This window comes from Eschrichtius robustus, chromosome 12 (genome assembly GCF_028021215.1).
Source record: "Eschrichtius robustus isolate mEscRob2 chromosome 12, mEscRob2.pri, whole genome shotgun sequence".
NCBI classification, from domain to species: Eukaryota; Metazoa; Chordata; class Mammalia; order Artiodactyla; family Eschrichtiidae; genus Eschrichtius; species Eschrichtius robustus.
Window position 1 is genome coordinate 44240119 of NC_090835.1, and position 23858 is coordinate 44263976.

At 45.0% G+C, this 23858-nt stretch overlaps 1 protein-coding gene across 1 annotated transcript; it reads right to left on the reverse strand.

Annotated features, from left to right (window-relative positions):
* Nucleotides 1-5467: 5467 nt before the first annotated feature.
* CX3CR1 (C-X3-C motif chemokine receptor 1) lies at nucleotides 5468-6544 on the reverse strand. The gene has a single exon (XM_068559331.1). The coding sequence runs from the start codon at nucleotides 6542-6544 to the stop codon at nucleotides 5468-5470; it is 1077 nt and encodes a 358-aa protein (XP_068415432.1).
* Between the last annotated feature and the right edge of the window lie 17314 nt (nucleotides 6545-23858).

Below are 23858 nucleotides of genomic sequence, written 5' to 3' on the forward strand. Positions count from 1 at the left end.
GGGTATTTCCACGTTTGCAAAAACCTACTTCTCTCACTTGCTCTTGGATAATACTACTCTGGGGTAGCCCAGAATGTGGTTGCCAACTCAGCAAGTTAAGCAAACAATATTATAGGTCACGTTGAAAGTGAAGTGGTCCCCCTGGGTCAGGAGAATGGGGTGCAGGTAGAAAAGAAAATTTGCTTCTGAGTTGGGACAGACTGCCCCAATTTTGAGGGCACTAATGGGACATTGTCTAGGGGCCAGGTGGTACCCAAAGTGGACCTCTCAGAGTTGGGGTGCCAAGTTCCCAGGTGTGGTTGTCGACCTTTTGATGCCAGAGGAGAATTCTCCCTCCTGGGCTCTCAGGGACAGCGTCTCAGAGAGAGAGAGAGATTATGGAAAGCCCACCCCGATGCCCGATGCAGTGGATTATAAGGGGTGATAGCTCTTCCCAGTAACCAAAAGCATGTATTCTCCATCTTTCTTGGTGGCAAGCTTCCTGGAAATCCAGCTTCTCCCTCAGATGGTCATTTAATGATCATAGAATAAGCCCAAAGTGAGTAGGATTATTTGGAAGGGACTGGGCATTTCCCTAAGCATTGGGACAGCCCCAGGATGTGGCCACCCTCTGCAGTGGCCCCTTTCCCAAAGGCTCAGTCTACCCATCCAGATCCTGATGGGAGCACTGATAACATTTGCCTCTGGGAATCCTGGTATCCTTTGCCAGTGAGTCTCTGTCTGTTGACCATCTTTCATTAGAGATACTGATGTCACAGAACAGCTGTCACCAAAGGCTGCACCACCCAGGCTGCACCTGTCACCACAAGCAGATCAATTCTGTTAAACTCTGCATTCAGGAGGGCGGACCTTCCCTCTCTGCCTAAATCATCTGCCTGCAGATCCTCTTTCTAGGGGTTTTCCATTGACCACCTGTATTCTCTGCTCTTAGAGGGAGGATTGGACTGTATTTTTTCCTGGCTTTATTGAGACATAATTGACACATGAAATTTTGTAAGTTTAATGTGTACAATGTAGTGATGTTACTTTATTATTTTATTTTTAAAAATTTTTATTCAATTTACTTAAACTAAAAAAAAAAGTTCACCCATTTCTCCCACCCTCTACCCCTCCCTGCTTGCAACCACCAATCTGTTCTCTGTATCTGTGAGCTTGGTTTTTTGTTTATTTGTTTGTTTTTTAGATTCCACATATAAGAGGGATCATCATATGGTATTTGTCTTTCTCTGTCTGATATATTTCACTTAGCATAATGCCCTCGAGATCCATCTATGTTGTCACAAATGGTAGGATTTCATTTTTTTATAACTGCATAGTATTCCATTGTATGTATTTACCACTATTTCTTTATCCATTTATTCATCGATGAACACTTAGGTTGTTTCCATATCTGGTCTATTGTAAATGCTGAAATGAACATGGGGATAATGTATCCTTTCAAATTATTTTTTTCATTTTCTTCAGATAAATACTCAGAAGTGGAATTGCTGTATCATATTGTAGTTCTATTTTTAATTTTTTGAGGAACCTTCATACTGTTTTCCATAGGGGTTGCACCAATTTGCATTCCCACCAACAGTGCACAGGGGTTCCCTTTTTTCCACATTCTTGCCAACAACTATTATTTCTCATCTTTTGGATAATAGCCATTCTAACAGGTGAGAGGTGATATCCCATTGTGGTTTCGGTTTGCATTTCCCTACTGATTAATGATGTTAAACATCTTTTCACATACCTATTGGCCATCTGTATGTCTTCTTTAGAAAAATGTCTATTCAGATCTTCTGCCGGTTTTAAAATCAGATTTTTTTTTTTTTGCTATTGAGTTGTATGGGTTCTTTCTGTATTTTGGTTATTAAGCCCTTATCATATATATGATTGGCAGTTATTTTCACCCATTCAATAGGTTGCCTTTTCATTTTGTTGATGGTTTCCTTTGCTTTGCAGAAACTTTTTAGTGCAGTGTAGCCCCACTTGTTTCTTTTTACTTTTGTTGCTTTTGGTGTCAGATTTAAAAAATCGTTGCCAAGACCTATGTCAAGGTCTTGACATAGTTGTACTGCCTATGTTTTCTTCTATAGAGTTTTATGGTTTCAGGTCTTACATTCAAGTCTTTAATCCATTTTGAGTTAATTTTTGCACATGGTGTAAGATAGTGGTCCAGCTTCATTATTTTGCATGTAGCTGTCTAGTTTCCCCAACACCATTTATTGAAGAGACTGTGCTTTCCCCATTGTATATTCCTGGCTCCTTTGTTATAAATTAATTGACCATATATATATATGTGGATTTATTTCTGGGCTTTCTATTTTGACCCACTGATTTATGTGTCTCTTTTTATGCCAATACCATATTGTTTTAATTAGTGTAGTTTTTGTAATATAGTTGGAGATCAGGGAGCATAATGCCTACAGCTTTGTTCCTCTTTCTCAATATTGCTTTAGCTATTTGGGGTCTTTTGTGGCTGTATACAAATTTTAGGATTGTTTGTTCTATTTCATGAAAAGGAATTCCAATAGGGATTGCTATGAATCTGTATATTGCTTTGTGTAGTGTGGACATTTTAATAATATTAATTCTTCCAATCCATGAGTTTGAAATATCTTTCCATTATTTGTGTCTTTTTCAATTTCTTTCATTAATGTCTTGTAGTTTTCAATATACAGGTCTTTTACCTCCTTGGTAAATTTATTCTAGGTATTATATTCTTTTTGATGCAATTATTAATGGAATTATTTTCTTAATTTCTCTTGCAGATAGTTTATTATTAGTGTAAAGAATCACAACAGATTTCTGTGTATTGATTTTGTATCGTGCAACTTCACTGAATTTGTTTATTAGTTCTAACGGTTTTTTGATGAAGTCTTTAGGGTTTCTATATATAATTTTATATGTGTATATATTGTAAAATGATTATCACAAAAAGGTTAGTTAACACGTCCACCACTTCACACAGTTACAGTTTTTTTGTGTGTGGTGAGAAATTTTAAAATCTACTCTCTTAGCAACTTTCAAATATACAACACAGTATTGTTAACTGTAGTCACCATAAGATTGGTCTATAGTTTTATCAAGAGGAGGAAGAAGTCAGTAAACTGAGAGTTATGTACCTCCTTGATTAACTCGCTGTGTGATCTTGGGCCAGTCTCTGGCCTTCTCTGGACCTCCTTTCCCCTACCTGCCAAGTGTGGGTTTGGACTCAACTATTTCTGACCACCCACAATTCTGTGATTCTGGGACTAAAAAAAGCAAGATGGCAAGGGCAACATAGTATGAGTTTCCTCACTGGGAAAGAGTCAATCTAATCATAATAAGAAAAAATGTTTAAATGTTAAGCACCTCTTAAACATTGAAGGCAAAGGCTTTATCGCACTGATCTTTGGACCAGCTCTGGGTCTGAGCTCACATGTTGCATGTAATATATGCTCAATAAAGGTTTTGCAGTATATTAGTTTCATATGTATGTGTCAAAAGCTAAAAAGTTCCCATGCCCTTTGGCCCAGTTATCCCCATGGCAAGGAATTTATCCAAAGGAAGTAATTGAAGAGGAGAAAGGAAATTATACAGAAAAGTGCTGTAAAATATGTATTTGCTAAATATTGGAAACAAGCGAAATGTTTATTAATAGGGTAATGAGTAAGTTACAGTACATGATCTTGATGGAACGTAATTCATTCTGTTATTGGTTAAACAAATATACTGACTGCCAAGGAGTGAGAAATAGAAGAATGAGTCAGACGCCTTCAGTGAGTACACAACCTGGCAGAGTCTTCTGAAATGATCATTACAAAACTATATAGAAACAGAGGGTTATTTGTGGCCTAATTTTAAGAGAAAAAAAAAGCAGATTATGAAACTTTCTGTACATTATGATTGCAACTCGAAACACGTGAGGGTGTGAACGAGGTCTGGTGGGCAGATGAAGATATTGTGTAGTTAGATTATAGATGATATTTTCTTTAGCATCATCACAATTGTTTTTCAATCTTTAAAGTTTCAGTCCATCCCAAATGTTTACTGAGAAAGGGAAAACTGCTCCTGGGACCCTGGCTGTCCAGGTTGGCAGTGGCATGAATGATGGGGTTCTCTCCAGATGGGGTTGCCACCAGTTGATTGGGATGAAATGTTCCAGGCAGTCCGGGAGGGTTGGGTCAGGAAAGGCTATCAACCTGTATATCTACGAGTGTCCATTTAGCGCCACTGTAGGAGCCAGCCTCCTCTGTGTCTGAGCTACATCATGCAGCAGAGCCCGCAAGGCCCTTCCAAGCTCTGTCAACAGCACCACTTAAGCACGGTGCCAAGTGGAGGAAAAGCTGAAGTCTGGGAACCAGACAAGAAGGTTGGAACCTGCAAGAGTTAGAGGCTGGTTCCTCATGCTGGAAAGGATGCTTCCTACATGAAAAGTTCTATTATCTCCATTCTACAGATGAGGAAACTGAAGTTCAGTTGGCCCCAAATTACCCAACAGATAAGTGATAGAGTTGGGATTGGAAACCATGCCTTCTCAGTTTGGGCCAGTGTTTTTTCTGTTTATCCCCCTGGGCTCTGGAGCAGGTGGTGATGCATGCGGCTGGATTGAAGAGACCTGACTGACAAGGTGGCTGGAGTCCTTTGTGAAGGGGAGGTACTGGCGAATCTGTTGGTGGAACCACATGATGGAGGGTGTCAGAGGCCAGGCATTTGAGCTTGGACTTGATGCAGTAGGCGCTGGGGAACCTTTGTAGGTTTGGGGACATGACAGAGGGGGTTTAATGAAGAGGCTGGTGGTGTGTGCTGGCTGGTATGATCGGGGTGGGGCTGGGCCAGACACATGGTAAAGTTGGTGGGCAACTCTTGTTATATCTGATCAAAGCAGCACCCACCCCTCCAGCTTCTTGGAAATATGTCTTCACGCATCTCCAACCACAAGATTGGAATGGAAGCTGCCATCTTATCTATGTCTTCCCTGTGGATACCGCCACCTGGTCCAAGGATGAGACTCTGATACAAACTTGGCCAATCAGAGCCCTTCCCTGGGAATTTTGACCTTGGGACCAGAGGGATATAGGTCTCATTCCCTCTCTGATGACAAAGCTGTGTTATGTGAGTCTGGGATCTCTGTTACCACTCAGAGATTTGAGAGTCAGAGAGAGGAAGTTCTAGCTAGATTCAGTCTCTAGTTTTCACTCACTCTGAGGATTCGCCACCCCCTTGCCCATGTTACAATGCAAATGATACTGCCTCTTTTCAGGCTAAATTAATCTGAGTTGAATTTTTGTAATTTGTAAACAAGAAACTCCTGACATTGGCAGTAAGAAACATGCCTATCCTTTATCATTCAGATTTTGAGCACAATTCTCAAAAATGCTTTCAGGATTGCTTTTGGGCATCAGGCCCATTGTTTCTTGCATGTAAGAAATTTAAAAATCTGTCCTCATTATTCAGTGTCAGTCTCAGAAACTCCAGGCTTGCTGGAGGGACAAGGCTTTCAGAGGAGGATGGATGTATTTCCATCACTGGTGTAATGAGTGAAATTGCTGCTCAGAACACTTTCTCGCCTGCTCCTTTGTGTTTCAGACGGGGACAGGGAGAAACTGACGTGGACGGGATGGCCACACAGGACAGCCAGGCATTTCCTGTACAGGTGGTAAAGGTATCTTCTGAACTTCTCTCCAGCAAATGCATAGATAAGGGGATTAAGGCAACAGTGGGTAAATGCAACTGTCTCGGTCACACTGAGGGCCAACCTCAGATCCCTCTTCATGTCACAGTTGGGAAAGAAGTCATAGAGATTGAGTGTCTCTAAGAAAATCATGACATTGTAGGGTGTCCAGAAGAGGAAAAACATGATGACCACAAGAAAGATCAGCCTAATGGCTTTAGCTTTCTTTTGGTTTTTGCAGGAAAAAAGTGTCCGCATGATTCTGAAGTAACAGTAACTCATAATAAGCAGGGGGAGCAGGAAGCCAAGAAAATTTATTTCTACGTTGCGGAGCACAGGCCAGATTTCCTGTAGGACCTCGGGGTAGTCACCAAGGCATTCGTTTTCTTTCTGTTTGGTGAACATGAACTGGGGTGCGGCCACCAAGATGGCGGCTGCCCAGACACCAAGGCTGACGGTGACGCCATGCTGCACGGTCCGGTTGTTCATGGAGTTGGCGGCCAGGACAATGGCCAGGTACCTGTCGATGCTGATGATGGTGATGAAGAATATGCCTCCAAAAAACCCAATGAAGAAGAAGGCGGTGGTGAGTTTGCACACGGCATTATGAAGGCCTTGCTCGTTTATAAGATAGTGAGTCCAGAAGGGCAAGGTGGCTACAAAGAGCAGATCAGAAAAGGCCAGGTTCAGGAGGTAAACGTCAGTGATGCTCTTGGGCTTCTGGCTGTTGGTGAGGGCAAACACCACCAACAAATTTCCCACCAGGCCAAAGGCAAAAACAAGGGAGTAGAGTATGGCCAGGAAGACAGTTCCCAAGGCCACGATGTCCCCCATATCACAGGCTTCTGCAAGCTCATCATACTCAAAGTCTTCTAAACTTGATTCAGGGGAGATGGTGGGCATGGTGAGCACCTGGATGAGAAAGGAAGACAAGTAATGGCATTAGTTCTCAGAGAAACAAAGTTGGAATTCTGCTCCTTACATAGGCAGACTGGAAGAAGCAGACATTTGGTTGGGTGTCTAACCAATACGTTTCCCAATGTCACGTGTGCTATCTTGTTTAATCTCTGTGATGGAGGCTATAACAGACCCCTTTGACAGAGAGGAAACCAGTCCCTGAGAGGCTCAGTGACTTGCCAGAAACTATGCAGTAAATGGCTCAGTTAGCGTTTGAATCTAAGCCTTTTGAAGCTTGAGACAGATCTTTTTTTCTTTGATTTTCAAAAGTCTGTCTGAAAGATAGCTAGCTTGACCAGGATGTGGATGGGGGAGAGAGGACGAGCGAGTGGGGAGGAGAGGGGTGTGGTGGTGGGGATGCCGTAAATCACACTTCCAGTCCAAACTTCCATTCTCCACCCCCTTCCTTTCTCCCACCTCTCCGCCCTCTGGACCCTCATTTCTCCTGCATGAAGACTGAAGAGAGAGGTCCTAGACACTGCGGAGGCCTGGGCAGACCTGCACCCAGAGCCTCGTCTTTGTTTTTGAGAGCCATTTCTTTCCCTCTCCCTCTTGGAACCAACTAAGTCTTTCTGTTCCTTAAGGGATAAGACATAGAGTCAGACACCCTAGGGTGATTACCTTGCCTTGATTTGCCCAGGACTCTTCTGGTTTTAGCACTGAAAGTCTCACATGTCGGAAACCCCTCAGTTCTAAGCCAACTGGGATGGTCAGTCATCCTACAACTCCAAGAGGGAGTGTCACCATCATCCAGGCCTTTGCAGTCATGAAAGGGCTAATGGATCCCAGATGGAGGCCTGTGCTCAGTTAGCCTGCTGCCCTGGGTCTTGGGGGCTAAGTAATCTGATAATTACCAGCCCTGCACTTCACTGTGACCTGGCCTCCCCCACTGTTCTTTTCCTGTTTCTTTCTGGACAAGAATGGAAAGACAAGACATTTCTGCTCAGGTTGGGAAGTGACACTTGTCCATCCCCTCTTCTCTCAGCCAGGATTCACTCCAGAGGCTGCAAGGGGAGCCCTTTTGCCCTGGTCCTCTGGGACCCACTCCTCTTCCTTGTGATACCACAAGACAGGCCCTCAGAAACCTCAGTGCACACCTCCTGGTCGTCACTGCCTCCACTCAGCACAACTAAAACCAAAGCTCATGCTTCTTTAACCAGGGGAGTTTCCACACCCCGCTACATCCTTTTCATGCTGTTTTCACCAAGATGGTGTCTCTGCCAAGGCGAGGGCCCCCCAGCCAGGGCTTTGCTTCTCCCTTCCCAGCCTCTGCTTAGTGTCCCGGCCCAGCTCTGCGTCTCACCCAGACTCTTCCGGGCGAAGTGGCCCAAGGCTTTCTGACCTGGGCCGTCTCAGGCTGGGATGGAGTTCTCAGCCACAGGGAACTGTATGCTTTCTTTGCGTTCAGCTGCAATGCCCTTTTCTCAGAGAGGGGCCGCTGGCTATGACCTTAATCAATAAAAGTTAAGTTGCACCATATAAAATGGCTGATATGCAACCATTTTTGAGTGACATAAATGTCAGTTTCAAATGGCTCAGCTGAGATGCTGGGTGGCCGGGAGTGGCTGCTTGGTGCAGGTGACTTCCCAGACAGTCAGCTGTGTAGGAGCACAAACAGTCAAGCCCTTGTAGTCCTAAGTTGGGGATGCTGGAGGTAGCCCCCCCTCTTCCCGCCCCCCACCCCGGGTCAGGAGCTGGCAGAGTTGACCTCGAGAGGAGTCCAAGAGCAATAAAAATCGTTTCGCATCTCTTTTGGGCCTGTGTTCAGTCCCGAAAGCCCAGGAACTTGGTGCTTTTGGATTGGCTTGATTTTTGCCAAATCTGCATGTGGTGGGTTTGAGTTCTACTCTTGGCGGCATGCCTCACACACAGGGACCTCCTACAAATCTTCGGGCAGGTGTCCCTGGGTCACTGGGAAGAGTGGGCAGGTGGGCTAGAAGGGGACGGGCACACACTTGGCAGCCCTGAGCCAGGTGCCCAGCAAGGAGAGGGGAGGGACTGGGGACCTCCTTGCCACATGCCACCTGTTTATTTCTGACATCCTGGCCTTTTCCAAGCTCTTGCTGCACCTTCCCCATCCTCTCATCATGAATATCCCTGGAGCTCTTCAGCAGGGCAGTGAATTAAATATAGAACTTTCCTTTCAGAATTGCGGAGAGGATTATATAGGTAATAACATGAAGTGTCTAGAACTTGATAGCTTTATCCAGGCACCTTTTCAGGAAAGGTGGGCCTGAGCTGGGTGGACCTTTTATTTCTGGGTCCTCTGAGATGTCCCAGGATTGGGCCAGGAGCCTGAAGATAGGGCCTCCTGGTAGCAGACAAGAGCAGGGCTAATGCCTAGGGGTCAGAGGGCTGCCAGAGATCAACTGGCTTTCACTCAGGCTACACACTGGCCTCCCAGCCCCTGAGGACACCAGAAACCAAGTGCAAGAATCCAGTGAAGGCACAGTGGCTAAGAATCCGCCTGCCAATGCAGGGGACCCGGGTTGAGCCCTGGTCCAGGAAGATCCCACATGCCGCAGAGCAACGAAGCACGTGTGCCACAGCTACTGAGCCCACGTGCCACAACTACTGAAGCCCACACACCTAGAGTCTGTGCTCCACAACAAGAGAATCCACCACAGTGAGAAGCCTGCACACTGCAACGAAGAGTAGCCCCCACTCGCCGCAACTAGAGAAAGCCCGCGGGCGGCAACAAAGACCCAACACAGCCAAAAATAAATAAATAAAATTTTAAAAAAATCCAGTGAAATAAGCCTTCACAGCATCTACTAAGCAAGGTTCATATAGACGGGATTGCAGGGGGAAAGGATGGGTGCTGGAGTGAAGCACTAACACAGGTCCCACCACACTAACTGAGGCTGCACCGCACACGTCCCCCCAGCTATCCTCGGGCCTCCTCACCCTCTGTTCTGTTAAGTCAACATTTTACTAAATGGTGCTGAGCTGGGAGAGTCTGGGCTGAACCTAGAAGCTGAGCTTTGAATGCACGTGGGTTTCATACCCAAGTTGAAATGAATTTTGTAGAACCTGCTTTAAAAAACACCAGGCTGGCTCTACTGCCGACCCTGTTCTACTTCCTCCGGTCACTTCCTTTTCTCAGGCCTGCTCACTTATTTTTTAACTTTTTTTTTTTTTTTTTTGGTCATCATTACCCACTGTTTCCAATCAGCTTCCCTTTTCTACACTTCCCCTCTCATTAGCTGGCCCCCATCCACTTTCTTCTCCCCAGCGTCTTTTTCGTGTTTCTTCCTCCTCTCTTTTGGCTTCACGTCCTGCTTACAGTTTTCTAGATTTAATGAGTCTTCTTCTGTTTGTTTGTTTGTTTACCTTCCTTGCTCTCTTTTTATGGCTTTTTAGGCCCTTGAGTACACACGGGTTTGAGGTTCAGTCTAATGCCAATTGTGAGGCTTAATTTTTTCCTTTGGACCAAACAAAACTCAGGAATTGCTTGATCCCTGATCCCAACTTTCCCCGTGGGGATACCCCTATCTCTTGAGGTTCTAGAACCTGAGGTTATCCTCGGAAAGCCCCAGTTTAGGAGAGAAGGCTGCCGTTCCTGGATACCTGCTAAGTGTCATGCTCCAGACACAAGACCCCATTTAATTCTCACCACAACACCTCATGGGAAATGACTCTGCCCCCTTGCAAAATAACCACCAGTGGCTCAGAAAGATTTAGGTAATTTGTCCAAGGGAGCAACAGAACCAGGATTTCAACCCAGATGCATCTCTTCACAAAGCCGTGTTCCCTGCTCTGCACCATGCTTTCCCTCTTGGAGGGGAATTCTGCATGTTACTGCAGGCCCTGTCTCTAGAGTGAGAACTGAAAAATAGTAGAGGTGACCCCCCTTTAAAGGATAAGATTCATGATGTGACCCTGAACACTCTTCCTGGGTTTGCCTTCTAGACTCAGGACCCAGAAGGCTGACCCTCAGTGAAACGGTGGGTGGGAAATGGAGGGGTTGGGGATATTATTTGCCTCTCCAGCCATGACTAGGTGGTCCTCACTGCCAGACCCCCAGAACCTAGCTCTCAACAATGGTGGTGAAGAAATGGGAATCCTTTTCTCTGGAGAAGGAAAGGCTGAAGGCTAAAGGGTCAGCTTATTTCCTGTCTTCAAATACACAGTGATGCTCTTCAGAGCCATGTGCTTCAGAGGGGTCCACGTACCCTGAAATAAGCTGGCAGACCCTGGGCAGCTCACTTCCAGCTCTGCCTCAGTTTCTTGATGTATGTAATGAAAGCCCTGGACCGGACCATCTCTGAGGGCCTGGCCAGCTCTGGGTGCTCAGTTTTCCAACAAGGACCGAACAGAAGGAAACAAACAGTCTTAAAGAGCAGCGTGAGTCCTGGGTCAGGGGAAGCGTGGCCTCGTGTCCACAGAGTGGCTGCTCAGCAGCCTGCAAAGCTTCTGGGCTCGCAGGCGGCCAGCATTCAGATGAGGTTCTGTTTGGAGACAGAGAGCTGAATCAGTTAATTTTGAGTCCTGACAAATCTGGAATTCACCTTGGGCCATGTAGGAAGGTTCTCAGTCTGGGCCCAAGCCCACACCCCTGGCTACTTGGGCCCCTGAGTTTAAGGACCTGATGGTTTTCCAATTTACAATGACAGCTATTTTTTATGAGACCCTTCCTTAGGATGCAGAGAGAGCAAGGCCAAGAAGGCAGAAGAGGGGCAGATGGATGGGCCTTGAATTCCGTGCTGAGGAGCAGTGGGCACATTTTACAACTTGCACCCCATCCTCCACACAAGTAGATTGAGTGACTATTCCTGCAGCAGAGTCCACCTAAAACAACTTGGCGTGACTCACCCACCAGCATTTTATACGGGCCAAAACACACCCCAAGCCAAGACCAGTAACAGGAGAAAACCACACATGGAGTGAGGCCCCTCTGCTCGTGTGTGAGCCACCCCTTCACAGGACATGCCCCTGTTCTTGGTTTGACACACCTCCCTCTGCTTTCCTCCTCAAAGTCCTTTATGGTATTTATTTATCTCTTTCAAAGTAAACTGTGAAATTTAGAAAGGAAAATGCTTTATGACTTTCTTTTTTTAATAACTGAAGAAGAGATGGACTTGCTTATTAATTAATTTTTGATTAAGCCAATATCTGTTAATTATCTTTACCATACACTGGTGTAAGGACAAGTAAAAATTAAAAATAAGAGGCTTGGGACTTCTCTGGTGGCGCAGTGGTTAGGAATCCGCCTGCCAATGCAGGCGACACGGGTTCAAGCCCTGGTCCAGGAAGATCCCACATGCCGCGGAGCAACCAAGCCTGTGTGCCACAACTACTGAGCCCGTGCGCCACAACTACTGAGCCCGTGTGCCACAACTACTGAAGCCCGTGCACCTAGAGCCCATGCTCTGCAACAAAGAGAAGCCACTGCGATGAGAAACCCGCGCACCGCAACGAAGAGTAGCCCCCGCTCACCACAACTAGAGAAAGCCTGCGCACAGCAACGAAGACCCAACGCAGCCAAAGTAAATTAATTAATTAATTAATTAATTAACTAAAAAAAATAATAAGAGGCTTAATTCTCCCTGTTGGAAATAAGGGACAAGAGTCCACTTGCCTCCTTTTTCTTAGAGTATTTGTTTTAGAAAACATGTAATTGTACCTTCTTTCCTCTTTGAAATGTGGATATATATCCTTTAGAAAATGTGATCATTTCCTCTGTCAGTTTCAGAGCCGGGAGCCATCTCTTTGAAATGCAAATATTGAGGTGCCCAGGCTCCCAGTCCCAGGGGGAGGGCAGGAGCCTGACTTGGGCAGGAACCTGGCTCTAAGTTACACAACTACCTCTGATCATAAAGAGATGAGAAGTTTGTTTCTCCTCTGGATGAAGCCAACCAACTAATACAGATGATGACCCCAATGACCATGATAAACTTGGGATGAACTGTGTGTGACTGTCAGGTTCCCTTACTTGAGCACCAGTTATTGTGTATCTTGAGAACATGTGTGTAAGGGGTTGTGTCTGGTCATATACCAGGGTGAGATTTTTTGTGTCTTTACTACCTCATAGCGGATTGCCTGTGATGCACATCACATTTAATGCTTATTCAGTAATAAAAGAGTTTTCTTTCTCTACCATATTCATGGAGAGATTTTTCTGGGTTGGAGATTTTGTTTTTCATTCTATTTCCCCAACAGTAGGCACTGTGCTCAATTCTGTGGAGGTAAAAATGTCTAGGATATAGTCTCTGTGAATTTTTATTATTGTTTAGTAACAGTATAAGAAAAGTGATGGGAAGCCCAAGGATCAGACCATTTAAGCTGAGTCTTAAAGGCTGGGAGGGTCTTCCAGGTTGATAAAGATGGCGGTGGGCATGGGGTGGGGTGTGGTTTGAAGCCAAAAGCACTGAGAGTCTGAGCATAAGGAGGTTTCCTGGGTCCACGGCCAGGCAGAGAGGGTGTGAGGGACTATACAGAAACAGAAGGAAGTGAGGATGGTGGGATTAGGAGGATGGTGGGATTAGTTAATTAATTAATTAATTAATTAATTTACTTTGGCTGCGTTGGGTCTTCGTTGCTGTTCCCGGAGCTTTCAGGAAAGTTCACTTTAGTCTGAGAGGAGGGCTCAGGAAAGGATGCAGAGAGAAGGCAGAAGAGAGGTAAACAGAGGAGCCTCAAATTCTACACTGAGGATCTATAAGGAAAAATTATAAAAGGCTTTAATAGGCAAAAAAAAACCTTTATTGGGTGTCCTGTCTAGCACACCCTTTGGGGCCATCTCCCCCTTTCACTGTCTGAGCTAATTTACAAATGACTGATGATGATGTGATAATTCTTGTTCATGGAAACAGAAATTGTGTCTGGTGGTGATGCATTTGATAACTGCCATGTGGATATGGGCCAATTTTGCATTTATCTGTAAATTCATCTCAGCATTTCTGGTAGTATCTCATCCATGCTATTGCTGTGGCTATGGTCTGTTCATTGTTATTGCTGAATAGGATTGCACTGTGTGAGTGCCCCACGATTATTATCTGTTCTATGCTGATGCACCCCTGGGTGGCTTTCAGTTTTTGAACAATTCTGTCATGAACATTTTTGTGTGTGCATCTACATCTCCTACAGTAGAAATGCATTTTAAAAATGCAAACCAAAAAGCAGACCTACTGTATGAATCCACATATGTGAAGGTCAGAAACAGGCAAAGAAAATCCGCAGTGTTTAGGAATGAATATGTAGGAGGTAAAACTACAAGGACAAAGAAGGAAGCAATGACCATAAAAGTCAGGAATGGGGTGATTTTGGGGAGGGCAGTGGTGGTGATCAAGAACGGACCTGAGGGAGGCTGCCGGGGGCTGGCCTGGTTCTCTGCTGCTGCCTGGATGTTGGTTAGGTAGCAGATCAATTTATAAGCTGTTGACCTGCAGACTGTCCTTTGAGTGTGTTATGTTTCCCGATGAACATAGGTTTAAGGAAAAAGATGAAGAGGGCCTGGGAAGATATTTAAAGAGATGTGGTATAGATTTTCTTCCCTGCCAAGAGTCACAATTCACTCACATGTGTGTCCACTCATACTTTCTTTCTGAAGATGTTTTCCAATGACACAAACCTTCTGAGCCCAAATGTCCTCACAATGATGATAACAGCATACATCAATGTTGAACATCAAAGTGTGTCAGGAATTTGTTATTAAAATAATTTTCTTTATAAATGCAATAGTTGCTCATTATAAAAAATGCAGATGGTGGGACTTCCCTGGCAGTCCAGTGGTTAAGACTCCGAGCTTCCACTGCAGGAGGTGTGGGTTTGATCCCTGGTCGGGGACCTAAGATCCCACTTGCCTCACGGCACAGCCAAAAAAAAAAAAAAAAAATGCAGATGGCACAAAAAAGCATGGAAGAAACAGGAAAGAAAAAACTCAAAACTATCTACAATCCAACTTCCCAGAACCAACCACAGCTAGCTTTTAGCTTCTTCCATCCAATCTTTATGCATATTTTAATATTCACATTGAGTATATTTATATTGAAAATGCAAATGCTATTTTTAAAACTTTTTATTATACAATTTCCAAACATATATAAAAGCAGAGACAACCCCCATGCACTAATCACTGAGCTTCAACAATTAGCAACTCATGATCAGTATTTCATCTATTCCCCACTTCATTCCCTACTGGATTATTTAAAAATAAATTCAGAGACTTCCCTGATGGTCCAGTGGTTAAGACTACACTCTCCCAATGCAGAGATGGGGCCTGGGTTCAATCCCTGGTCAGGGAACTAGATCCCGCATGCCGCAACTAAGAGTCCACGTGCAGCAACTAAAGATCCCTTGTGCCGCAACTAAGACCCGGCACAACCAAATAAATAAATAAATATTTTTAAATAAATAAATAAATAAATCCAGATGTCATAACATTTCACCCATAAACAGTTAAATGTGCGTCTCTAAAAGAATAAGAAAGAAAAAAAAAATTATTTTTAAAAATAATAGGGAGTTCCCTGGTGGTCCAGTGGTTAGGACATTGTAATTGATTTACAATGTGTTAATTTCTGCTGTAGAGCAAAGTGATTCATATATATGTGTGTGTATGCATATATATTCTTTTCCATCATGGTTTATTACAGGATATTGAATATAGTTCCCTGTGCTATACAGTAGGATCTTGTTGTTTATCCATTCCATATATAATAGTTGGCAGATGCAATTTTAAATGATGCTTTTTTTGAGCATTTCTCCATGTCCCTGAAATGTAATTACTAACACTTCTAATCATATTCCACTATGTTAAGCATGTCATAAATGATCTGATTACTCACCGCCCCCCATCCCCCCCAAGCCCCTTGGACATTTAGGCTGCAACATCATCTGGAAAATCGTCTCCCTTGTTGGCATGTAAAGCAAACCAGCATCATTAACCCACTTTGACCTCTGACCACAGTGCCCCACCCAGCTCGCCCACAGGTGCTGAACAAGTCCTCTGCTCCTACCTGGGCTGGACCTGGGAAGGGAACCTCTGGATATGCCAATCAGCCGCCCTGTCCCACGCAGACTCTGCCAGAGAGTATTTCCCTTTCCTTCCCTCTGAGAGCATCTTTAATTGCAAAGTTAGCCAATAGTATCTGGTTTCCTGTGAGGTAGACTATCTTTAGATGCTGCCGCAGGCAAGTTCAGAAACTCCAGGCTGGAGGCCAGCTGGGACAGGAGGGCCTGAAGTTACAGACCTGGAAGACCCAAGCCTGGGGCAGACCAAGAGGGGCTTGGAGGGAGTGATAACTTAGGGGCTGTGTTATCTCCCTCACATGGGTGGAGGGCAGGAACAGTATAGCTCTCTTTAATGATGTGCCTTCAGGCAAGCCCAGAAACTGAGCCTCTGTTTTCCTGCCAATAAACAGGAGCCGATAATACTCACTGGACAGCATTGGGGTGCAAATTGAATGAGCTACAGCTTTTCTCCTCAAAGTGTGATCCCAGCTAGGAGCTTATCAGAAATGCAGCACCTCAGGCCCCCAACCTAGGCCTCTTGAATTAGACTTTGCATTTTTTTGATGCCTTGTAGATTTTATTTGTTATAAAGAAAATTCATCTCTATATGTATCTTTATTTTTTTATTTTTATTTTTTTCATGTGACTTGCTTTATTGTGATATCTGCTTTATTGTGGTGGTCTGGGACCGAACTCACAATATCTCTAAGGTATGCCTATATTGTTTTATTAAAAAAATTTTTTTCTATTTAAGTATAGTTGATTTACAGTGTTTCTGGTGTACAGCAAAGTGATTCAGTTATACATACATATACAAATATATATATATTCTTTTTCAGATTCTTTTTCATTTTAGGTTATTACAAGATATGGAATATAGAGACTCTGCATTTTAATGAAATTCTTAGGAGATTGGTAAACACATTGAGTCTGAGAGGCGTTGGCACAGAAAACACCTACTGAGTGCCTGTTACCTGATGGATACTTAATAATTATGTTTCCCCTCACCTCCCTCCTTCAAGGCATTTAGTGATTCCCTATACCCTGCAGTCAAGCCCAAGTTCTGTATCTGATGGGCAGTGGCACAGGCTGCTCCAGCGGGATGTGGCACCTGGCTGGGCCCTGTTGTACAGGCCGTGCTCCTGCTCCCTGCCCTGGCCAGCTGGTTCTCTGACTGTAACTCGTATCTCAGCCACCTCGGTTGCACTGCCTTCCCACCACTTCCTTACCTGCCTGAGTCATATTCAAGGCCAAGCCTCTTCCTAGTCCATCCCTATCCCAGGACCTAGCCAGGGTCTGGCACAAGTGGGCCCTCAACACTCGTGTTTATCAAGTGGTCAGTGACCACACCCCCACAAGGCCTTCCCTGGCTGCCCACTGCCCTTCTCACAGCTTGCGCCCAGTGTGCCCCTGGTCTCATATGGTCTCCTGAGGGTGGGGCTGCATTGCAGGCTTCCACCTTGCCTTCTCCCCATCCCCAGCATGGACTCACCGGCCAGGACCAGCTGTGGCTGGGACTGCAGCGCTATGGGTTGGCTGACCTGCTGGCGTTTGAGGAACTCCACTGCCCCATTTCCTTTCTCGGTCTCCCCCGGCCTCAGTGTCAGGCCACCTTTCCCTGCCTTTGGCCAGGCTAAAATTTGTGTGAAAAATAATCCAAAGACTGCTGCTAGACACCCCCAGGTGGGAACTCAATATAGAGGAGCCTGCCCCACTGAGGACTGGCAGATAGACTTTCAAATACCTCAAGCTGCAGGAAACTTCAGATACTTGTTAGTGTTTGTGGACACTTTTTCTTTTTCTTTTTTTTTTTTTTTTTTGGCCGTGCCATGTGGCATGCAGGATCTTAGTTCCCTGACCAGGGATCAAACCTAGGCCCCCAGCAGTGGAAGCGCAGAGTCCTAACCACTGGACTGCCAGGGAATTCCCTGTGGACACTTTTTCAGAATGAGTGGAAGCATAAGCCACCTGGACAGAAAAAACATCTGAAGTAGTTAAATCCCTCCTTAAGGAAATTATTGCCCAAGTTGGATTGCCTGCACCCTTCAAAGTGCCAGTTGCACTGTCTCCAGTATAACCCAACAGGTATCTAAAGCATTGCATATTGTTGGAAACTACATTCAGCCTGAAGACCACAATCAACAGGAAAAACTGAGAAAATGAATCACATGTTCAAAGAGAGCATTGCTAAAATATGTCAGGAGACCAACTTGGAATAAGGTCTTGCCAGTTGCCCTGCTATGGATTAGAGTGGCTCCCAGAAGTGAGCCCTTCAGGAATATTGTGTGGTAGGCCATTCCAGGTGTCTGCCTGGGCAGGAGAATCTGTAGATGTCTTAAAGGACCTAGCAGTCAACAACTCTGTTAAGAATTGGGCCCTATATGAACTTCTGTTCAAGAATTTGCTTCCAGTAGGTCCACCTACCCAACTGAGATGGTACTGCACCCCTTCCAGCCCAGGGATTGAGTCCTCCTCAAAACCTGGAGAGAACAAGGACTGGGACATCAACTTGCCTCTAAGTGGACAGGACCATACAAGGTGCTGCAGAACACCCACTCCTCATTTTGATAAATTAGCCAGGATAAGACCATGGATTTACCACACCCAAGTAGAACTCACTCCTCTAGAAACTGGACAGGATGAAGAAAAATAGACTTGGCCGTGTGAGACATTAGAAGATCTTAAGTTGCTGTTTTGAGTCAAGCCTCTTACCAGATAAGTAATGATGACTCTTGCTCTTCTCTTTTGTTTCACTACACAAGTAATGATGACTCTTGCTCTTCTCTTTTGTTTCACTACACTGGTGACAGCCACTTGTTAGAAAGGAAATGCTTTAATAAAACTATCTCCAGGTGTGGCCAAAGAGGGGAAATAACCCTCTTTAAAGATATAAAGAACCTGCTGTATAAAAAAAAAAGATACAAAGATAGCATAGCGCAGAGCTTCGTGGGTATCCTTATTCCAAGTTTATATGTACATTCAAGTGCTTGTCTAAGTATTGTGAAGGACCATAAAAAGGGGATCCAATGCAAACTGTTCATGCCCAGCCTGGGCCTCGGGAATACTTCCAGTCCCAAATTGATCAATTCCATTACACAATTACCCCCTCATGGCCTCTGTTCAGCAGGAAGTAGCCAGAGTGGTCATCACCCCTTTTCCCAGAAGATTGTGGAATGGACATTGACAGGGGAGAATTGTAATAGAGAAGAACAAACCTGACACCATATTGGATCTATTCCTTTAGCTCTCACATTTGTGCTCTGTTTGCTATGCTTAGTTATTCTGGCTCTGCACCTTTGTGAAAGAATGATGCCTGTAGCCTGAAATACACATAGTAGCCCTTTCTCAAGGCTCTGCCTCCCAGGCTTGACCTTTAAAGATGTAACACTTTTCCATTCATATAGAGATAAAAAGGTGCAGAACAGAGAATAACAATTGTCTTGTTGGAGGAATATCATGACCAGATCTATGTGGACTGCTACAAGAACAAAGGATTATCACATCCCTTCCGGGTTCTGGCCAGCGCCAAGAAGTCTGCAACGGCCAGCCACACCTGGTCCCCTTTTAGTATAAAAGAACTCTGAGTTCTCACTCAGGTAAAATGGTTCTTTGGAACACTAGTCTGCCATCTTCTTGGTCTGCTGGCTTTACAAATAAAGTCTCTATTCCTTGTCCCAACACCTCATCTATCAATTTATTGGGCTTTCATGTGGAGAGCAGTATAAGCTTGGACTCGGGAACAGGGTGAAGGATGCTTTAACTAACCTTGTTGTGGTAAATATTTTGCAATGTATACGTGTATCAAATCATCACATAGTACAGAATAACTTACACATTAACCCTTAAACTTACATATTATATGTCAATTATATTCAGTAAAGCTGGAAATAAATACTGGGAAAAAGTTTTTAAACAAACAAAGAGAAAATGTGTCTGTCATTCTTCTCCAGGAGTCTCATTTGGGTTGAATTATTTCTTAATCTCAGTAGAATGAGGCAGAAGTCATACAGGCTTATTTGCAAATTAAAGCAAAAGTGTCCCTTTATTCCAAAACAAGTCTTCGTTTGCAGGCTAACTCTTAAGTAGTGTTTGGTAACCACCCCTATTCTGTATTGCACTTTTGTATGTATGCCACGCATCACCACCCTGACTCACTTGTTTGCTCACTCACTTATTGGGTATTTATTAAGCACCTCCTGCATGCCATACCCTGTGCATAGGGCTGGTTGCTTGTGACATAAAGATGAACAGGGCAGGGTCTCTACCCGATCCCTCCACAGTTTCGATCTCAGTTTGGCTTCCACACTTCAAGGTTGCAAAAAGAGACGGCTCAGGGAACATTGAGCAATCAGCAATTATCAGAAGGACAGGGGAGTGGTCTGTCTTGCCTCTGTCCACCAAGCACTGTCTTCTCCCTCCTTGTGTCTCCGCCTCTCCCCAGCATTCCCCAAGGCCCAGAGCTTCAGGCTGGGCAGGCAGTCAGCACAGGCCTAGAGGACAGCTTTTGGCTGTGGGAGTCCCCTTGATTTTACTCAAAGCACATGCCTTTGTTGACAAAAAAAAAAAAAATCTGCAGCAGTTGCATTCTTGAGAGGGAGTGGTATGTGCAGGTGAAACTGGCAAGCCTTTGTGTTACAGTTCTGTGAAGAACCTGCAGACCCACAATGATTTTGAGTCACATTGTCATGGTTCAAATCCTGACCCTGCCACTAAAGCCTCGGTCAAGTTATTTCTCTGAGCCTGAGTTTCCTTATTGTAGAAAATCAGGCTAATAATCCACGTGGCAAGGATGGTGTGAGGATTAGCAATGACACATGTAAAGCACGTCATATGGTGCTTGGAATATTGTGGGCCCTCAGGAAATGAAGAATTACTATTCAAGGCAAGAAGGTCCCAAACAGGGTAATAAAAATCTGCATTCTGGGGATACATGGAGGAAGGAACACTCTCTTTCTAAGAGGTCTTGGTGAAGCATTCACCTGGGAGGACAGGCCAGAAGGACCAAGCTGTACAGAGTCGAGAGGGTGGGTTATAGGCCTCACACACTGGGGGGGTCGCTCAATGTGCCCCCTTCTCCTGGGGTCTCCAGGGCTTTGATGACAGACAACTACCTGTCCCCTTAGAACCCTCTTCACTCTCTGTGGTCCTGTTCCATCCAAGATGCTCCCTCGGTAAGGATTCTTGAGTGACGGTGGGTAGGGAGGGACTTAAAGGATCTGGGCCTGTGCTGGATGAGTCTTTGGAGGGATACAGAAGGCAGGGTTCATTCTGGATCAGCTGCTGTCAAGAAGCAGGGGAATTCAGTGACTGGGAGTGTAATAACTTTTGCCTGGGTGGTGGGAGTATTGAAATGGGCTAGAGCTGTCCCTGGTAACGGGGCAGCAATCACCAGTGTTGGTCCAGGTGTGTATGTGGGAGGGTGGGGCTAGTCTTTTTGTTGTTGTGGAGTGGCCCTGTCTGAGCATCTGTGATGTTCAGGTGGGAGCTTAACAGTCAGGCAGCCAACAGGGGAGTTTTCCCTCTTTTCCTGTATTAGGGAATCTGATATGGTCGAGCCCACAGAATGGGGACAATAAGAAGGATGACCATGACTGCACGTGCAGCTCAGGCCACGGTTTACAAAACTCTCCCATAGGCACCATCTCCCTTGCAGGGCAGGAAACTGAGGCCCAGGGAGGTTAGAGTAACTCCAGGCCACTCAGCTGGTAGGTTGAGTGGAGTAGGCAGGAAATCCACCCCAAGTCAGAAATTTACATACATGCAGTGTCTGGCTGTTTCTCTGCAGGTTACCGAACCCAAAGCAGATGCCTCTGGGCAGACTCAGGGTGGATGACCATCACTCCTTCCTAAAGGGCTTTCCTCCTGGCCCTGAGAGAAAAGCAGGTGAGGGGGGAACAGGGAATAGAGGGGTTGTTGATGGTGGGGTTGGTGAACCATTCCCTCAATGGAAGCTTTGAGGCTCCCCTTTGTGGTTGTCACGTGAACTGCTGGCCCAGGCCTGGCTGAGGCAGGTGTGGGCAGCAAGGTCCCCTCCAGGGCCCCAAGTCAGGCAGGCCCTGTGCCAGGCACACCATAGTCAGGGGCTCAATTGACCCTCAATCCATTGGCCTGCGAGCTGGGTGTCCTCAGCCCATCATAGAGATGATAAAACAGAGCTGAAGTCAGAGTTTACCCAGGAAAAGAGTGCTGAAGCTGGGCATTTAGGCCTCACCTCGTCCAGTGATGGAGCTACGGGTATCACACAGACTCCCCTTCCCAATTCTCAATTTGTAAAGGCTGTTTACAGCTAGGCTGTGGGACTAAGAAGTAATTTTTGGACTTGATAAAGGGCTTCCCAGTTTTATAAAGTGTTTTCACATTCTTTATTTCTTGTAGGCCTCACAGAATCCTATAAAGCAGGTTCATGAGGCATGATTATCTCCACTTTACAACCAAGAAAACAGGTGCAGAGATAACAACAGGTAAAACATAATAATCATCATCCTAGTTATTAATGTTTACCGTGTGCCAAGCTCTGTGCTAAGTGCTTTGCAATTGTTACCTTGTTTAATACTCAAACAACACTGATACTGTTCCCATTTTACAGAAAGGATGTGAAGGCACAGAAATGGGCACAGTTCAGGACCTAGAGCTGCAGTCTGACTTTGGAATCCGAGCTCTTCCTTACCACACTGTACTGACACTTGTGACTCACTATGGACCACAGGTCTGGTAAAAGATGGACAGGAACTGGATTCTGCCTTCTTTGATGCCCTGGGCAGTGTTCTTTCTACCACATCACAATGGCTCTGTTGTCCTCTTTCAGCATCTGAAGGTAATAATACAGGTGAAAACTTAAAAAAAAAAAAAAGAGAAAGACAAGTTACACTCAGTTCTTTGAGGAGAAAAAAAAGTATTGGCAAGATGAATGAGGGTATGATGAACTGGGAGATTGGGATTGACATATATACACTAATGTGTATAAAATGGATCACTAATAAGAACCTGCTGTATAAAAAAATAAATAAAATTATATTTTAAAAAAAGAGATGAATGAGGGTAGACTCAGGGCACTGGGGAGGGGTGTTTGATGGGTGCACTGCCAGAGGGGAAGTCTGGGCCGTGCTCCAGGCCAAGCTCACGACTTAGCCTGGTTGTATCTCCCTGGAGTAGGGAGCTCCCTGTTTGTAATTCCACACTAGTTGCTGTACGTGCTGTCTGTCTCCCTGAGTATTCTTCTAAAGCTTCTCTGTGCCAGTGGGCCGGTCTCTCTGGGGAGCCGTGGTTTCAAAATTGCAGTGTCTAGAGCTGCACTGTCCAATGCAGTGGTCACAGGCCACACGTGGCTGTGGAGCACTGGTGATGTGGCTAGTCTCAATTGCACTGTCATGTAAGTATAAAATATTTACCAGATTTTTTTAAGACTCAGCATGAAAAAAAAGAATGTACCATATCTCATTCATAATGTTTATATTAATTACATGTTGAAATGATAATATTTTAGAGGTATTGGGTTTACTAAAGTATTTTGTTAACATTAATTTTACCTGTTTCTCTTTACTTTTAAAATCACTACTAGAAAATTATGTGTGTGGCTCTTGCTGTTGGACACTACTGGAAGGCATTGATCTAAAGCTTTTGGTACTGGTGGAATGAGTACTTTGGTGCTGAGCTTTTGGTACTTTTGGAATGTGCTTTGTGCTTTGGTGCTTGTGCTTTGTGCTTTGGTACTGAGCTTTTGGTACTTTTGGAATGAGTACTTTGGTAATGAGCTTTTGGTACTTTTGGAATGTGCTTATGACATCTGTCGGAAGCCAGACACTCCTCAGAGCTGTCCAACGGGGAAGGCCTGTTTGTCCCACCCTCTGTGAGGTGTTGGAGGTGGCCAGGGGCGGATGGGGGTTGGGGAGAGGTGACCTTAAGGCTTTGTCTCTCTGCCAAATGGGCAAAGGGAAAAGTTCCTGCAGCCCAGTGGCAGGGGAACAGAGGAGCAACACGTTTTCTGTGTGAACCACCCTGCTCAGTTGGCAGGATCCCTTGGTTTAAACTCATGTTACAGTATACTCCAGCAGCTATGAACTCATTTCAGTTCCTAAGATTCTAAGCTTTTTCTGGTCTTGGCCCCTCCCTCCCCTCCCCTCCCTCCCCTCCTCTCCCTACTTGGCTGTCTCTTTAGATGGCAAGTGGGTTCTACACAGAGACCCCCTGACCCTCTCAGCTGCATTAGGTTCTCCCACTGTGTCAATTCTCTCAGTCCTTTATTTCCTCTTCACAGGACCGGTCCCACTTCACCACCACCCTCTTGGACATAGAGTGTGTTTGATGTCTG